The sequence below is a fragment of the Phyllobates terribilis genome, unplaced genomic scaffold (assembly GCF_046119375.1).
Source record: "Phyllobates terribilis strain yellow unplaced genomic scaffold, ASM4611937v1 Scaffold_2__4_contigs__length_985480577, whole genome shotgun sequence".
Classification (NCBI taxonomy): Eukaryota; Metazoa; Chordata; class Amphibia; order Anura; family Dendrobatidae; genus Phyllobates; species Phyllobates terribilis.
Genome location: NW_027362762.1, coordinates 778,645,315 through 778,661,800, shown reverse-complemented (window position 1 = coordinate 778,661,800; position 16,486 = coordinate 778,645,315). Strand labels below are relative to the sequence as shown.

Genomic DNA, 16,486 nt, shown 5'->3' with positions numbered 1-16,486 from the left:
TACCCATCTTACTGCTACCTAGAAGGCATGAAAAACGCAGAAATTAGGTTACATCCAGACAAAAAATCTGGTCCTCATCACTGAGAAAATGTCTTTTTTACAAATCTAGACAAACAAAAAATGGAAAGAGAATTCTGCTCGCCTGGGTGAAGTTCTTTCGCTTGCTTTAGTTTGCACACGAGAAATTGAAGTACAGAAGATTTTTATACAGCAGTGCCACATTGCTTTATACTATGAATGTTATCGATGATACAGACTTACTCGTCTGCATTGTGGATGGGTGCAGGAACTTGCATTTATTGCATGCACTAGTCTGGTCCATAGTACATGCTATGATTTCCACTCAGCCCATTGATCAATGGTGTGTGTGCTAGCACATAAATTATTATTAGTCATTCTGCTGTCCATTGCAGACAGGGACAGCACATGATCTGAAAACATGCTCACCTGAATAAGCCCTTATTGATACAAAATCTGTATCCCTTAATTTTAGTTTAATATTAATATATGTGTTGAATTAATAAGAGCCAAATTGTTTCAAAATAATAAATCTCATTTGTTGGAAATAATGTACAGCATTACTATATTCCTGACTTACCAACCATATAGTCCATTTCTTCAACATTATCCCCATAAAGCCCATGTTTGCTTTTTCCAATAAATGCTTCTGTGGTTACCAACGGAGTGTGGACATGTAGAAATGAAACGATGAGCAGAAAAGGAGCATTCTTATTTCTTAAAATAAACAAGAATAAGGAAATGAAAAACTATAACAGGAGAAAAATGTGAAGAAAAAGTCTAACTTCTCCAAATTAACACGGATAATATTCTCATGTTGTAATTATTATTCAAACATTTGCTTACGAGCAATAAAGTTTATAAATCACTGTCCAACCGTCTAGTGAAGCAGAAGCTGATAATAGCATAAAATCAAGAGGAGAGTAGATATCTACTATTATTTAACCAATTCCTAACTGGGCCTTTTTAACTCATTTTGAACTGTTACAACTTTGGGTGCATGCCTTTTAAGCCTCTTTGTCTATTTTATAGTTTTTTCCACAAGACATGGGGGCTTAACTTTAATGTAATTTTTAAAAATGTTTTTGGAATTTTTGCAGATATTAGGTTAGAAATAAGAAAAAAACACGTATTTCCTAATTTTTTTTAAAGACCACAAAAGAACAGTTAAAAACGAGTTTTGAATCGTATTTTCATTGCCAATTAAATTATCTTTATATATTGGACAGATTTTTTCAATGGAGGCAGGTATAGTGACAGCAATTCAGACTATCAGTATTATTTTTTTTATGCATTTTTATAGTGATGGGCGAGCACTAAAATGCTCGGGTGCTCGACCCGAGCAACAAGCCAAAATGTAAGTCTATGCGAAACTCAAGCATTTTTCAGACTGCTCACCCCGGCGGTCTGCAGAGGGCCAAAAAATTGCCCAAATCGATAGGAACAGTGCTCAAATGACATGGAAACAGCATGGGGAAGACCCCTGAGAGCACTTCGGACTCCCAGGTCACTGCTGTCAACAACGTTGCTAGAGGTATTACGCCACTTTTACGGACTCACAATAAAACATACAAAAACGAAACCAAAATGGATTTTCCTGGGAAATATGTTAAGGAACATCCTTTCCAGGGTAATGACTTGTATATAAAGCAAAATAAATAGCTAAAAACAAAAATGCTCCTCCACACCTTGGGCTATGTTCACACGTAGCGTTTTTGATGCGTTTTTTCACTTTTGCATTGCTTTCAACCGTGACAAATGCATTCACAGGGAGATGTCATTTTAACATTTTATAACCTTATCTGGCCATGTGGTGTGTGAGATATCATCAGACACATCATGTTTCATTTATGAAGGAGGGACTCTGAAAGTCACAAAGCCTATTTTTATAGGGCCATCAGGCGGCCTTTACTATTCTTAAAGAGCCAGAAGTCGGCCCTCACTATTCTTAGAGAGCCATCAGCCGGCTATGTTTTAGTGTTCCCATTACTAAAGAGTGGGTCTCCTATACTGTTATTACGTATGCAGTGAGTGGCAGAGCTGCCCAAAATTTGGACGCACCCCAATACCCCTTTGAAGAGACTTCGAGGAGGGCCTCCTGAAAAACAATGTTCCCATTTTAAGGAAGTAGGTCTCCCATTGTGTTTGCCTATGCTGTGAATGCAAGGGTTGCGAAAAATTTGGAGGTACTCCAATGCCCCTTGGAAGAGACATGGAGGTCAGAGGGCCTCCTTAAATCAATGTTCCCATTATTAGGAAGAGGGTCTCCCATTGTGTTTGCCTATGCAGTAAATGCAAGGGTTGCCAAAAATTTGGAGGCACTCCAATGCCCCATGGAAGAGACGTAGAGGAGGGCCTCCTGAAAAAAAATGTTCCCATTATTAGGAAGTGGGTCTCCCATTGTGTTTACCTATGAAGTGAATGCAAGGGCTGCCAAAAATTGGGAGGCACTCCAATGCCCCTTGGAAGAGACGTGAAGGAGGGCCTCAAAAAAATGTTCCCATTATAAAGGAACGGGTCTCCTATACTTGTAATGCCCATGCACTAAGTGTATGGGCTGATAAACATTTACCCCTGGGGGGCATACATGAACATACTGTGTACATTTTTTTTTTTTATGGGCATCATAAACACCCTTTAAAAAAATTATGTGGGTGTTGCATCACGGACCACGGTCACCCTGGTGATATGGTGGTGGAGGATAAGGATGAGGAGAAGGAGGAGGATAAGAGCAAATAGCCAAAATCAGGAAGCATATACCCATGTATGGGTGTGAAGAGGTGCATGGTAATACACCTCCCAAAAAAAGACACTGGATTTGAGTTTATGTTATGCTGCTATCATTCGGTGGTGTTGAGAAGTCTGGCCCAATCAAGCCCTTGTTCATTTTTATAAGAATCAGCCTGTCAGCATTTTCAGTTGACAGGCGGATGCGCTTATCAGTTATAATTCCACCAGCGGCACTAAAAACCCGCTCTGATAAAACGCTGGCGGCAGGGCAGGCCAGGACCTCCAAGGCATAGAGAGCCAGTTCATTCCACATATCCAGCTTGGATACCCAATAATTATAAGACACAGAGGAATTACGGAGGATGTTGGTAAGCTCGGCAAGGTACTCCCTCAGCTTCTTCCCAAACTTTGCACTCCTTGTGAGAGTACCCCGCGCCTCAGGGCTTGTGCGATGGGAGGGGCTGAGAAAATTTTCCCATAACTTTGACAGTGTTCCCCTGCCTCTGCTGGATTGAAGTTGTGTCTCTCTCGCCTGTACTCCTTGGTTGTCCAATGAACTGTGACCTCTGCCGTCAGCGTTTTCAGATGGGAATTTTTTTAATAGTTCCGCAACAAGGGCCTTCTGGTTCAGCCCCATTTTTGAAGACCTGTCCGCCTCAGGAATAAGAGATATAAAGTTCTCCTTGTAGCGTGGGTCTAGAAGTGTCACCAACCAGTAATGACTGTCACTCAAAATTTTGAGAACACGAGGGCCATGGGAAAGGTGGCGTAACAAATTCAGCCATGCGTGCCAGACTGCTAACAGGCAAGACTTCTGTGTCCTCGCCAAGAGGATGACTGACCATGCTCTCCTCCTCCTCCTCCTCTCTGTCCTCTGGCCATCCACGCTTAACAGACGGTATGACAGCTGTGCAGGTAGTACCGTCTATAGCGCATGAAACTAGCTCCTGTTCTTCCTCCTCCTCTTCATCATTGTCACTCAATCCACATTGGGAAGAGATGAGGCTGGGCTGTGTGTAAGCACCCTGTATGGTTCCTTGATCCATCTCATCGTGCTCCACTAGCAATGCATCCTCTTTCATTGTGAGCAGAGAGCGTTTCAGAAGACAGAGAAGCAGGATGTTGGCGCTAATTATGGCATCATCGCCGCTCACCATCTTGGTGGAGTCCTCAAAGTTTTGGAGGAGGGTACATATGTCTGACATCCATGTCCACTCTTGAAGTCTTATGTGTGGAGTCTGAACTGAATACCGACAGCCTTGTTGATGCTGGTACTCAACAACTGCCCTCTTCTGCTCACAAATCCTTCCCAACATCTGCAGTGTAGAGTTCCAATGCGTAGGGACATCACATACCAGTCTGTGAGCCGGAAGCTGCAAATGCTGCTGAAACACGGCAAGGGCGGTGGAAGCCATAGCTGACTATCTAAAATGGGCACACAGGCGGCGTACTTTAACAACCAGATCCAGCAGCTCTGGGTAGGATTTGAGAAATCGCTGAACCACGAGGTTAAGCACATGGGTCAGGCATGGTACGTGTCTGAGCTCACCTCGCCTCAGAGCCGCCACCAGGTTCTGGCCATTGTCACATACGACCATGCCTGGCTGTAGGTTCAACCTGTCCACAACTCTTCAGCATTGTGCGGTTTGTCACCTAAGCATATTAGCTTCAACACAGCCTGTTACCGCTTGGCCGAGGCAGTGCTGCAGTGCTTCCAGCTTGTGACTGATGTGGTCATTTCGGAGATGGAGGCTGAAGAGGAGGAGGAGGCTGAGGAGGATGAGGTGCAGGAGCTGTAGACTGTGGGGGCAACCCTGATTGACCTAGGGCCCACAATCCTTGGCGTCAGGAGGACATGTTCCGTCCCAAGGTCTGACTAGGTCCCGGCTGCCACTATGTTAATCCAGTATGCCGTCAGCGCGATGTACCGTCCCTGTCCACAAGCACTTGGCCACGTGTCCATGGTTAGGTGGACTTTCCCGGTAACTACGTTATTGAGGGTACGGCTAATGTTTTGGGACACGTGCTTGTGTAATGCGGGGACGGCACACCAGGAGAAATAGTGGCGGCTGGGGACCGAGTACCAAGGGACGGCCGTCACCATCAGGTTGCAGAATGCTTCCGTCTCCACGAGCCTAAAAGGCAACATTTCGAGTGCAAGGAGTTGTGAAATGTGGGAATTTAGTAGTGTGGCCTGTGGGGCATTGGCTGCGTATTTGCGCTTGCGTTCTAAGGACTGGGGTATGGACAACTGAATTCTGCGCTGGTACAAGGACATGGACGTGCTTCCTGATGCTGCTACTTGAGACTGTGCAACAAGAGGTGCAGGGCAGGAGGCATCTTTTCATGCACCATGGACAGGGGATTGGCTTGCATGCACAACAGCGGAAGAAGCAATGGTGCCACCCGCAGATAGTGTTCCTGGACCCTGGGGTGCGGCCCACAACGTCGGGTGCATTGCTGCCATGTGCCTGATCATGCTGGAGGTGGTCAGGCTCCTAGTTTTGCCAACCCTGCTAATGCTGGCCCAGCAGGTAGTGCAAATGGCCTTTTTGGGGTTTATCGGCAGAGTCTTTAAAAAACAACCAGACTCGGGAAGGCCCAACAGTTGTACTGGCAACTTCCTTCGTGTTGGTGTTACAGGGAATGGTTGCCTGTCTTCAGTCTGCGGCCACCACACTGCTTCTTCCTGCCTGTTGGGGTGCTCTGCCTCCCTCCCCCTGTGTGCTGCTGTCCTCGCTCTGCATATCCTCCTGCCAGGTTGGGTCAGCTACTACACTGCTCAAAAAAATAAAGGGAACACTTAAACAACAGAATATAACTCCAAGTAAGGCTGTGTGCCCACTATGCCTTTTTTAAGCGTTTCCGCAGCAGCAATTCCACGGCAGAAACGCTTAGCAGACCTTGTACCAAGCGTTTTTTATGTTCCCCAATGATAATCCGCATATGCTGTGCACATTCTGCGGAAATTTCTGCTGCAGATTATCATTGCGGAAAATTCCTCAGGACTACCAATTATTTTGCGGAGTCGCGGCATTTTCGCTGGCATTAACTTGCATTGAATCACATAATATCCGCATCACTACATGTGCACATGCGGACATCATGCGGTTCAATGTGCGGATGGTACCCGGTTTTGGAGATGAGGAGACTCTCATCCAAACCCGGGTACCATGGTACCTGTAAAAAAAGGAATAAAATAAAAAATTATACTCACCTTCTGATGGCCCGCGGTCTTCATAGCGAGGCATCCTGGCTTCCCGGCAGCTCGCGATGGTCTAAAAGGACCTGCCATGGATGTCATTTAGTCATGTGACGGGTCACGTGACCGCTGACGTCGGCGGTCGCTTGACCTGTCACATGACTAAATGACGTCATGGAAGGTCCTTTTAGACCACTGCGAGACACCGGGAACACCGGACGGATCGGATAAGGACACCGGGGGCCATCAGAAGGTAAGTATAATGTTTATTTTTTACCATTGTTTTACGGTCACACTATATAAATCCATGCCGGTTGAATGGATTTATATAGTGTGACCAAATTGTCAAGCACTTTCCAAGTGATGCTAAAATCGCTTGGAAAGCACTTGACAACCCGCATGCGGAAATGCATGCTTCACTACCGCTTGTCCCTGGCAGGAAAAACGCATGTAAAATCTGCATGCGTTTTTTTCTGCCTGGGAGATGCAGAAACGCTCAAGAAAAATCTGGAGCATTTCTGCATCGTGGGCACTTAGCTTTAATCAAACTTCTGTGAAATCAAACTGTCCACTTAGGAAGCAACATTGATTGAAAATCAATTTCACATGCTGTTGTGCAAATGGAATAGACAATAGATGGAAATTATTGGCAATTATCAAGACACCCTCAATAAAGGAGTGGTTCTGCAGGTGGGGACCACAGACCACATCTCAGTACCAATGCTTTCTGGCTGATGTTTTGGTCACTTTTGAATTTTGGTTGTGCTTTCACACTCGTGGTAGCATGAGACGGACTCTACAACCCACAGAAGTTGCTCAGGTAGTGCAGCTCATCCAGGATGGCACATCAATACGAGCTGTGGCAAGAAGGTTTGCTGTGTCTGTCAGCGTAGTGTCCAGAGGCTGGAGGCGCTACCAGGTGACAGGCCAGTACACCAGGATACGTGGAGGGCGCCGTATGAGGGCAACAACCCAGCAGCAGGACCGCTACCTCTGCCTTTGTGCAAGGAAGAACAGGAGGAGCACTGCCAGAGACATGCAAAATGACCTCCAGCAGGCCACAAATGTGCATGTGTCTGCACAAATGGTTAGAAACCGACTCCATGAGGGTAGTATGCGGGTCCGATGTCCACAGATGGGGTTGTGCTCACAGCCCAACACCGTGCAGAAGTCGCTACTGGCACCCTGTGCTCTTCACAGATGAAAGCAGGTTCACTCTAAGCACATGTGACAGACGTGACAGAGTCTGGAGATGCCATGGAGAGCGATCTGCTGCCTGCAACATCCTTCAGCATGACCGGTTTTGCAGTGGGTCAGTAATGGTGTGGGGTGGCATTTCTTTGGAGGGCCGCACAGCCCTCCATGTGCTTGTCAGAGGTAGCCTGACTGCCATTAGGTACCGAGGTGAGATCCTCAGACCCCTTGTAAGACCATATGCTGGTGCGGTTGGCACTGGGTTCCTCCTAATGCAGGACAATGCCAGACCTCATGTGGCTGGAGTGTGTCAGCAGTTCCTGCAAGATGAAGGCATTGAAGCTATGGACTGGCCCGCCCTTTCCCCAGACCTGAATCTGATTGAGCACATCTGGGACATCATGTCTCGCTCCATCCACCAACGTCACGTTGCATCACAGACTGTCCAGGAGTTGGCGGATGCTTTAGTCCAGGTGTGGGAGGAGATCCCACAGGAGACCATCCGCAACCTCATCAGGAGCATGCCCAGGCGTTGTAGGTAGGTCATACAGGCACGTGGAGGCCACACACAATACTGAGCCTCATTTTGACTTGTTTTAAGGACATTACATCAAAGTTGGATCAGCCTGTAGTGTGTTTTTCCACTTTAATTTTGGGGGTGACTCCAAATCCAGGCCTCCATTGGTTAATAAATTTGATTTCCATTGATGATTTTTGTGTGATTTTGTTGTCAGAACATTCAACTTTGTACAGAACAAAGTATTCAATGAGAATATTTTATTCATTCAGATCTAGGATGTGTTATTTGAGTGTTTCCTTTATTTTTTTTGAGCAGTGTAGATTAAAAGAGTTGTCCTCGGTCATGCTCGGAAATTCCACTTACAGGCAATCTATGATACAACAAAGGAAGTTGCATTGATGCGAATGACCGCTTGCTTAGAATATTGGGTCACAGATAGGCAGATGGGGTGTTGTATGGAAGAGGAGTGTTGGCGAGCCATTGTTTTGAAAATTGCTAGAGTTTCAAGCTCAAAAATGAAACTTAATAGATTCTACAATATCTCTTCACTGTTCACATGTGTCTGTTTTAGACAATGTTCCAGCAACTTCAGTTTAATAATTAATTAACAATGAAACAAGTCATCCTACAAATATATATGGAGATACTGTGTATAGAGAGCGGTAGCTGTAAACGCGCCCCCAGCACTGACAGTGGCTCAGCATTATAGCTGGCTGTCAGTCACTGTGGGAAGCGTGGTCACAGCCGCCGCTCTCTATACAAAGTTGGCGCCTCCCCTATGACTGAAACCTGAACACGGCTGAGAGGAATAAAGTAATTTTTTTACCGGTAGTGTGGGTCTAATGCGGGTGCCGGGCAGGTTCACAATGCTACTATCCTACAGATTAACCAAATATCTGCAGGTTAATAGCATTTTATTTTCAGCTGACAGGTTCCTTAAACAATGACCCCAAAAATTCCTGCAAGGCCTCTACAGCATTCTTCAAGAAGAATAAGGAGAAAGTTGGCAGTGACCAAATACAGTAATACAGTAGGTCACCCAGAATCTGTGGAGAATTTTAAAGAAACATGTTCCACAGTACTCCCTAACAGACATGAAGGCACTCAAGGAGTTCCTTCTTCAGGAGTGAAAAAGGATAGACATACTATTATATTGCAATCCTGTACGCTCCATGCCAAGAATGATTAACCCTTAATTGTTAGCCAGCACAGTTTTATTAAGGAAAGAAGATGTCAAACCAAGCTGATTAGTTTTTATGAAAAGGTGAGTAGAAACCTTGACAGAGGGGTATGTACTATGATTAAGGGCGTTTAACACACCAAAAACGTTAGTTTTTAATTTCCCTGTCCACCATTTTTAATCGATTTAGAATAAAGGATTTTTGCATTTTATTCACTGTTTGGAAGCGCTGCTCTCTTGGTTTCCTCTTCTGTTCCATTGTGCCGCACCAGCCAGAGACAAGGCACCCATTGGATTGAACCTCCCTCCGTTCCATGTACTACAGGCGTGGTAAGCTCCTTCCGCCATTTTCTACTATCATGGGGAGAGTCACTTGTAAAGAAGGATTTTAGTGTACATGTAGTGCCCCTGAGGGTTCAGCCGCCACCGAGGTACTGCACCTCACCCAGAGGTGTGGTATCTCCTTCTCTCAGGTAAGGAGGGAGTGCTGCCTGGAACCCTAACACCTGCATCCAACACTACACTGCTCCAGGCTGGCTGGAAGGGCAAGACGCAATGTATGTTCCTGCTGAGCCCTGTCCCTGGCTGGAGTGGGGGGAACCCAGAGGTAGGGGGAACCAGTAATGGGTGTGGGTGGAGGAAGTAGTTAGGAGAAGCACTTTGGTAGGAGATATAAATAGGGAAGCCATCTTAGGGTGGCAGAGAGAACAGAATGGTTAGTAGTGAGAGGAGAGCAGTTCAGAAGAACAGCTCAGGACAGTTCAGAAGAACAGTCTGGGAGCATTAGGAGCTCTGCTCCACAAGTAGTGCCCGGATTGGAGGCCCTGGAGGGGAGCAGGGAGTAGGCTCCATTCTAATATGGGATTCTAGGGGGTACGGCAGGTGCAGGACGGCACCCGTACGCCCCGAAACTGTCAGAAGACAGAGGGATCATAAGCCGCATTCTAATCCCCGTGAGGGTCAAGCAGGTCTGTGAACTCCGAAGTCGGTCTAGCTAGGAACACGAGAAAGTGGGGTCCTGTCAGGTACTCCTAACCTGCCTGAGGAAGAGCTGAACCCCTGCCTGGTGAACGTAGCATGACGTGGGAGGCTGTAAGCTGACAGTACACCCTGAGGAACTAAAGAACTGTGAGTAAAGACTCGGATGACTGCACCGCACCGCCTCTGTCCATTATTTCATCCACGCCATCTTTCCCCCTGCACTACAATGCCCAGCGCATCCTTCACCGCCTTACATTGCCTTGGAGCAAGGTCTACCTGTGGAGAGCCACACCATCCCTGCTGCTGTAACACCAGCTCCAGAGGACTGCTCCGTAGCAGCGGCTCCCATTAGCCGCAATCCACAGGTGGCATCACGAACAATCCCAAAAAACCCCATATAAAAATAACCCCCCTTTTGAGTGACCGCCCTGGGCCACGGACCGGGCCAGCCACCGTGATATCCCCCAACCGGCATCCAGAGGCCCGGCTGCCGAGTACCCCACGGCCCTGGGGGCGCGTCATACATGTAGATCACAGACTAAGTAACAGAATACCATGTATCAGTGGCTTCCAAAGCTGCAGGAAAGTGTAATTTATTATAAGTGGTATGGAGTGGTGGAACAGGGTTGTAATACTACCACTTTTCAGAGCATTAATGTGACCTCATCTGGAATATGAATGTGGAGCCCCTGGGGGTTCAGTCGCCACAGAGGTACTGCATCTCACCCAGAGGTGTGGTATCTCACTCTCAGGTAAGGAAGGAGTACTGCCCAGGACCCTAACACCTGCATCCAACACTACACTACTCCAGACCAGCAGGAGGGGCAAGATGCGTCGCTTCCTGCTGAGCCCTGTCTCTGGTTGGAGTGGGGGGAACCAAAGTGAGGGTGAACCATGTAGTGGGTGTGGGTGGAGGAAGAAGTTCAGGGGAGCACTTGTTAGGGATAGTATGAAGAGAGAAGCCATCTTGGGAGCTGAGTTCAGTCTGAGAGGAGAAGTAGAGGGAGCAGGAGCTCTGTAGGAGCTCTGCTCAGTAGGAGGGCCTAGCCAGAGAGGCCCAAGACTGAAGAGAGAGAGAGAGGAGCAGGAGAAAGGCTCCAGGAATGTGGAAGGGACCCCAGGAGTACGGGTAGTGCTGGAGGCCACCCATACGTCCGAATCTACCAGGAGGTGGAGGGGTCAGGTCCCACAGAGGGGACCGGTCACTAAACTAGCTGAGTTCTTAAGCCTCAACTAGGAAACCGGAGGCTGCAGTATTTCAGGTACTGCAGCCAAAAAGCCACATCTAATCACCAGAAAGGTGGCCATAGAGGACCCAGGGGACAGAGAAGACGTCGCCCAGCAAGGTCCACGGCCACTGGCCTGAGACACTGGGTGTGAGGTGCAGGGAGACGGCCATAAGGAACACACAGAAGGGGGTCCCGTTACGTATTCCGGAGAGACCTGGGAGTTTGCTGAACCCCTCCCTGAGTAAGCACAGAACGCCGTGGGAAGTTTCTGCAGTACTGGTAACTGGAAGTCTGAGAAACCGTGAGTAAACCCTGAGGACTGCACCTTACTGTCTCTGTGATCATTATCTGCGCCATCCTCTGCACTACACCATAACAGCAACATCTACACTGCCCTGGAGCTAAGCTCTACCTGTGGAGAGCTAAACCAACTCTGCTGCATTCACACCAGCTCCAGAGGACCTGCTCCGCATCGGTGGCTCCCTTTAGCCGCATACCACAGGTGGCGTCACAAACTGTATATAAAAACTATAAATTCCCTGTAATATACCCCCTTTGGATTGACCGCCCTGGGTCACGGACTGGGTCACTGCCACTGTGACATCACCCCTAGCAACGACCGGCCCGGCACCGGGTACCCCACGGCCCAGGGGGGCGCGTCATGCATTCTAGTTATGGGCACCTGTTAATAGAAATGCATGAAACTAAACATATAGATACACCAATGTCGTTTTGACATAGCTGTGTTTTATGTTCTTTTTTTGCTGTGCTTTTTCCAGGCAGAATCTGGTTGAAAAAAACCCATTGTATGCACATACCCTAAATGTTTGTATGTGCCAAATATTTTCTTACAGAAAAGAGTCAAGCTATAACATACCTGTCAATGAACTGTTGTGCTTCTCTCAGTATTTGAGATGCAGTTCTTTCCAATTTCATTGGTTGCTCAATGATTTCATGGTTTCTCATTATTATGCAGTTCCAGTATTGTACAAAACCATATTTTAAGTACCATGTGATAAAAAATAAGATGCAAAACAGTGCACTGTAGATAATTAGATTCTTGTTAATGGTAAGCATATTACTGTATCTAGCGATCACTAATGTCATCACAGCAAAAGCCATAAACTGAGTAATTAGTGTCAGTTGTGCTGTAAAGGGGGCATCAAGTTCCCGCAACCCCCCGGGCTGACATTCGGTGATGAGACTAAAAAGCATACCATAGAAATAATCAAAACCATGGCTAAGAGGATGATGGCAGTGATCATTAGGAGATTGACAATTCACCCCAAGATGCCATTTGCCTAAAGAAATTAAAGAAAAAGATACTGCAGTTAAAGTATGGAACACAATCAAGAGGAAATAACCAAGTCTTGTTTCAAAGCCTTAAAATATGTATATCATCTGTGTGTGTCTGCCCTTTTTATTTAGTAAAGCAAAGGGCAGATGCACAAAGAGGATTTTGCCAAACATCATTGAATAAAAATGCCCTAACTGTCCCAAAACATGGTCCAAAACCAAGGCCGTGGAGTGAGAGTCGGTGTCCATTTTGGTGGAGTTGGAATAAAATGGACCGACTCCAACTCCTAAAATATATAATAAATTGGGTACTGTAGTTCAATGCAGTTTTTTGGGGAATATGTTTTTCATAACAATTTGGGAAAGTTCTGAAATGTCCTATAAATGTCTGTCTTATTCCTGATCTAAGGGTCTAGACTTTTAGCTGAGATGAATCTGTGCTACAGTAAATTTATCACTTAAACATGAGCCATGTATGAGGGAGTCGGAGTCGGAGTCGTGTCATGGAAATTGAGGAGTCGGAGCCCTGTCCAAAACACAGACTATCAGCCAGATCAATAATCTGTAATCGCTGAATGCGAGACCTGTGAATCTCCTCACCTCCCGGCATTCCCGGCTCCTTTTTTGAATAAGCGGACTGGTGTGACGTCATCATTGCGGCACGGCGTGATGCATACGCAACGTAGCGCCAGCCCGGCTTCTCAAGACAAGAGCTGGGAATGGACAGGAGCCTGCAAATCGATCCACCCATCTCTACACCCAACTTTCTAGCAAAAGTTGGGTTCTGGGATCCCAACTTGCCGACTGTGATACCACCAGTCTAAGCAACAGTCCTCATTGTTAAAATGTTTGGTTTGCCTGCTTTTAGCTAAAACAGCACTGTGTATGTCATTTCTGATCAGTACCTGCATGCATCAGGTTTGGCACAAGATTGTATATTGTTAGCAGCACAATGAACAAAGTAAATAGACAGAAATAATTTATTATCCTTTTAAAACTTTCCTGGAGAACATACCAGTACACTACTCCTATTCAGCTATAACTGTGTAATTATATATATATATATGACTCAGATGAATAGAGGACATTTCTCCATTTCTTTTATTTTGTGTACCCAAAATGCACGTCACAATTTTCAGATTTATTTTTTTTAAATACAGTTATATGAAAAAGTTTGGGCACCCCTATTAATCTTAAGCTTATTGTTTTATAAAAATTGGTGTTTTTGCAACAGCTATTTCAGTTTGATATATGTAATAACTGTTGGACACAATAATGTTTCTGCCTTGAAATGAGGTTTATTGTACTAACAGAAAATATGCAATCTGCATTCAAACAAAATTTGACAGGTGCATAAGTATGGGCACCTCACCAGAAAAGTGACATTAATATTTAGTAGATCCTCCTTTTGCAAAAATAACAGCCTCTAGTCGCTTCCTGTAGCTTTTAATGAGTTACTGGATCCTGGATGAAGGTATTTTTGACCATTCCTCTTTACAAAACAATTCCAGTTCAGTTAAGTTTGATGGTCGCCGAGCATGGACAGCCCTCTTCAAATGATCCCACAGATGTTCAATGATATTCAGGTCTGGGGACTGGGATGGCCATTCCAGAACATTGTAATTGTTCCTCTGCATGAATGCCTGAGTAGATTTGGAGCGCTGTTTTGGATCATTGTCTTGCTGAAAGATCCATCCCCTGCGTAACTTCAACTTTATCACTGATTCTTGAACATTATTGTCAAGAATCTGCTGATACTGAGTGGAATCCATGCGTCCCTCAACTTTAACAAGATTCCCGGTGCCGGCATTGGCCACACAGCCCCAAAGCATGATGGAACCTCCACCAAATTTTACTGTGGGTAGCAAGTGTTTTTCTTGGAATGCTGTGTTTTTTTGTCTCCATGCATAACGCCTTTTTGTATGACAAAACAACTCAATCTTGGTTTCATCAGTCCACAGGACCTTCTTCCAAAAAGAAATTGGCTTCTCCAAATGTGCTTTTGCATACCTCATCCGACTCTGTTTGTGGCGTGCTTGCAGAAACGGCTTCTTTCGCATCACTCTCCCATACAGCTTCTCCTTGTGCAAAGTGCGTTGTATAGTTGACCAATGCACAGTGACATCATCTGCAGCAAGTTGATGCTGCAGCTCTCTGGAGGTGGTCTGAGGATTGTCCTTGACTGATCTCACCATTCTTCTTCTCTGCCTTTCTGAAGTTTTTCTTGGCCTGCCACTTCTGGCCTTAACAAGAACTGTCCCTGTGTTCTTCCATTTCCTTTCTATGTTCCTCACAGTGGAAACTGACAGGTTAAATCTCTGAGACAGCTTTTAGCATCCTTCCCCTGAACAACTATGTTGAATAATCTTTGTTTTCAGATCATTTGACAGTTGTTTTGAGGAGCCCATGATGCCACTCTTCAGAGGAGATTCAAACAGGAGAACAACTTGCAAGTGGCCACTTTAAGTAGCTTTTCTCATGATTGCATATACCTGGCTATGAAGTTCAAAGCTCAATGAGGTTACAAAACCAAAAAAAGTGCTTTAGTAAGTCAGTAAAAAATAGGTAGGAGTATTTAAAGCAAGAAAATGATAAGGGTGCCCATACTTATGCACCTGTCAAATTTAGTTTGAATGCAGATTGCACATTTTCTGTTAGTACAATAAACCTCATTTCAAGGCAGAAACATTACTGTGTCCAACAGTTATTACATATATCAAACTGAAATAGCTGTTGCAAAAACACCAATTTTTATAAAACATTAAGCTTAAGATTAATAGGGGTGCCCAAGCTTTTTCATATAACTGTAATTAGAAAACCATGTATCATTTCCTTTACAAATACTTGCTACTTTGTGCTGGTGTAAAACAAATCCTAATATAAAATACATTTAAATTTGAGGGTATAATGTAAAAAAAAATGTGGAATAGCTCATGGGGTTCACTTTTTTAAGGCACTGTATATCTTCCTTATGAAAAATGTCTTTAGATGGCAGAAAATGTGGACAAATGGAATAAAGTATAAACTATATAGGAAGAATGGGACAGTCTTTAAATGGCAACATATAAAAAATAGTATGAGGGTTTTAACTGTCTAAAGCATTACCTAGAATTCCAGTAGAGTATCCTTGTTTTTTCAGGATTGATGCAAAGGTAGTCTCATTAGGGGGAAGTCCACCAGTAGCACCAAGCCACTTTATAGTACGAGCTCCTCCACTTGACTCCATACCTAACAAAACAAGTCCGATTAGAACTGCAATGTAATTTGACATCTAATGCACAAAATAGCACCCAGATGTTTTTAAAGGGAAAATCCAAGAATAGAAAAATATCAATCCATTTAAAGAAATTTACATATTAGATGCACACAGTACAAACACCACTCACATATTACAGTAGATTCATAATGCATACAGCGTGCACACACACACACACACACACACACACACACACACACACACACACACACACACACACACACACACACACACACACAATCAGGGATGTCAAACGCAAATACACAGAGGGACAAAATTAAAAACTTTTACAAAGTCACGGGCCAACCTTGATATTTATTAAAAAATGTGTCTACCATTGAGGAAGTTATTATCAAATATAACCATGAACATTTTCATTTGGAAACAAAACTTAAAAGGGGTTGTCCCATGAACAAAGTACATTTTAATTAATAGATTTTAGTATAAAATAAACACAGAATCACAAATGGGGCATATTGGAATAATATAATATGGTATGTAAGCGCAGTAAAAAGCATATGGCCCAATGGCCTAATTTAAATATGTAATAAAAAAGGATAAAAAACCTTGAATTAATAATAATACAGATAATAAAGTATGATGCCAACAAAAGTAACATAAAAAACGAAACACAGTATGATACCCCCACAGTGAATTTCTCCACAGTAACCTCTAAATGCACAGTATGATGACTCCACTGTAACCCCCCCCCAGCAAAGTACAGTCATGGCCAAAAGTATTGAGAATGAGACAAATAGTAATTTTTCCAAAGTTTACTGCTTCATTTTTTGTAATGGCAATTTGCATATACTCCTGAATGTCAAAGAGTGATCAGCTTAACAGCAATTACTGTACTTGCAAAGTCAATATTTGCCCAGAA

At 44.6% G+C, this 16,486-nt stretch overlaps 1 protein-coding gene across 4 annotated transcripts in view; it reads right to left on the bottom strand.

Moving 5' to 3' along the window:
• The window catches only part of LOC141228741 (arylsulfatase D-like), an 80,562-nt gene that overhangs the window by 4,318 nt on the left and 59,758 nt on the right, over positions 1-16,486 (bottom strand). For all 4 annotated transcript variants that reach the window (XM_073667351.1, XM_073667349.1, XM_073667350.1 and 1 more), the window contains 3 exons: positions 15,456-15,578; positions 11,932-12,355; positions 599-735 (listed from right to left, as the gene is read on the bottom strand). In XM_073667351.1, coding sequence (XP_073523452.1) covers positions 599-735; positions 11,932-12,355; positions 15,456-15,578 — 684 coding nt within the window. The remainder of the gene's footprint in view (positions 1-598; positions 736-11,931; positions 12,356-15,455; positions 15,579-16,486) is intronic.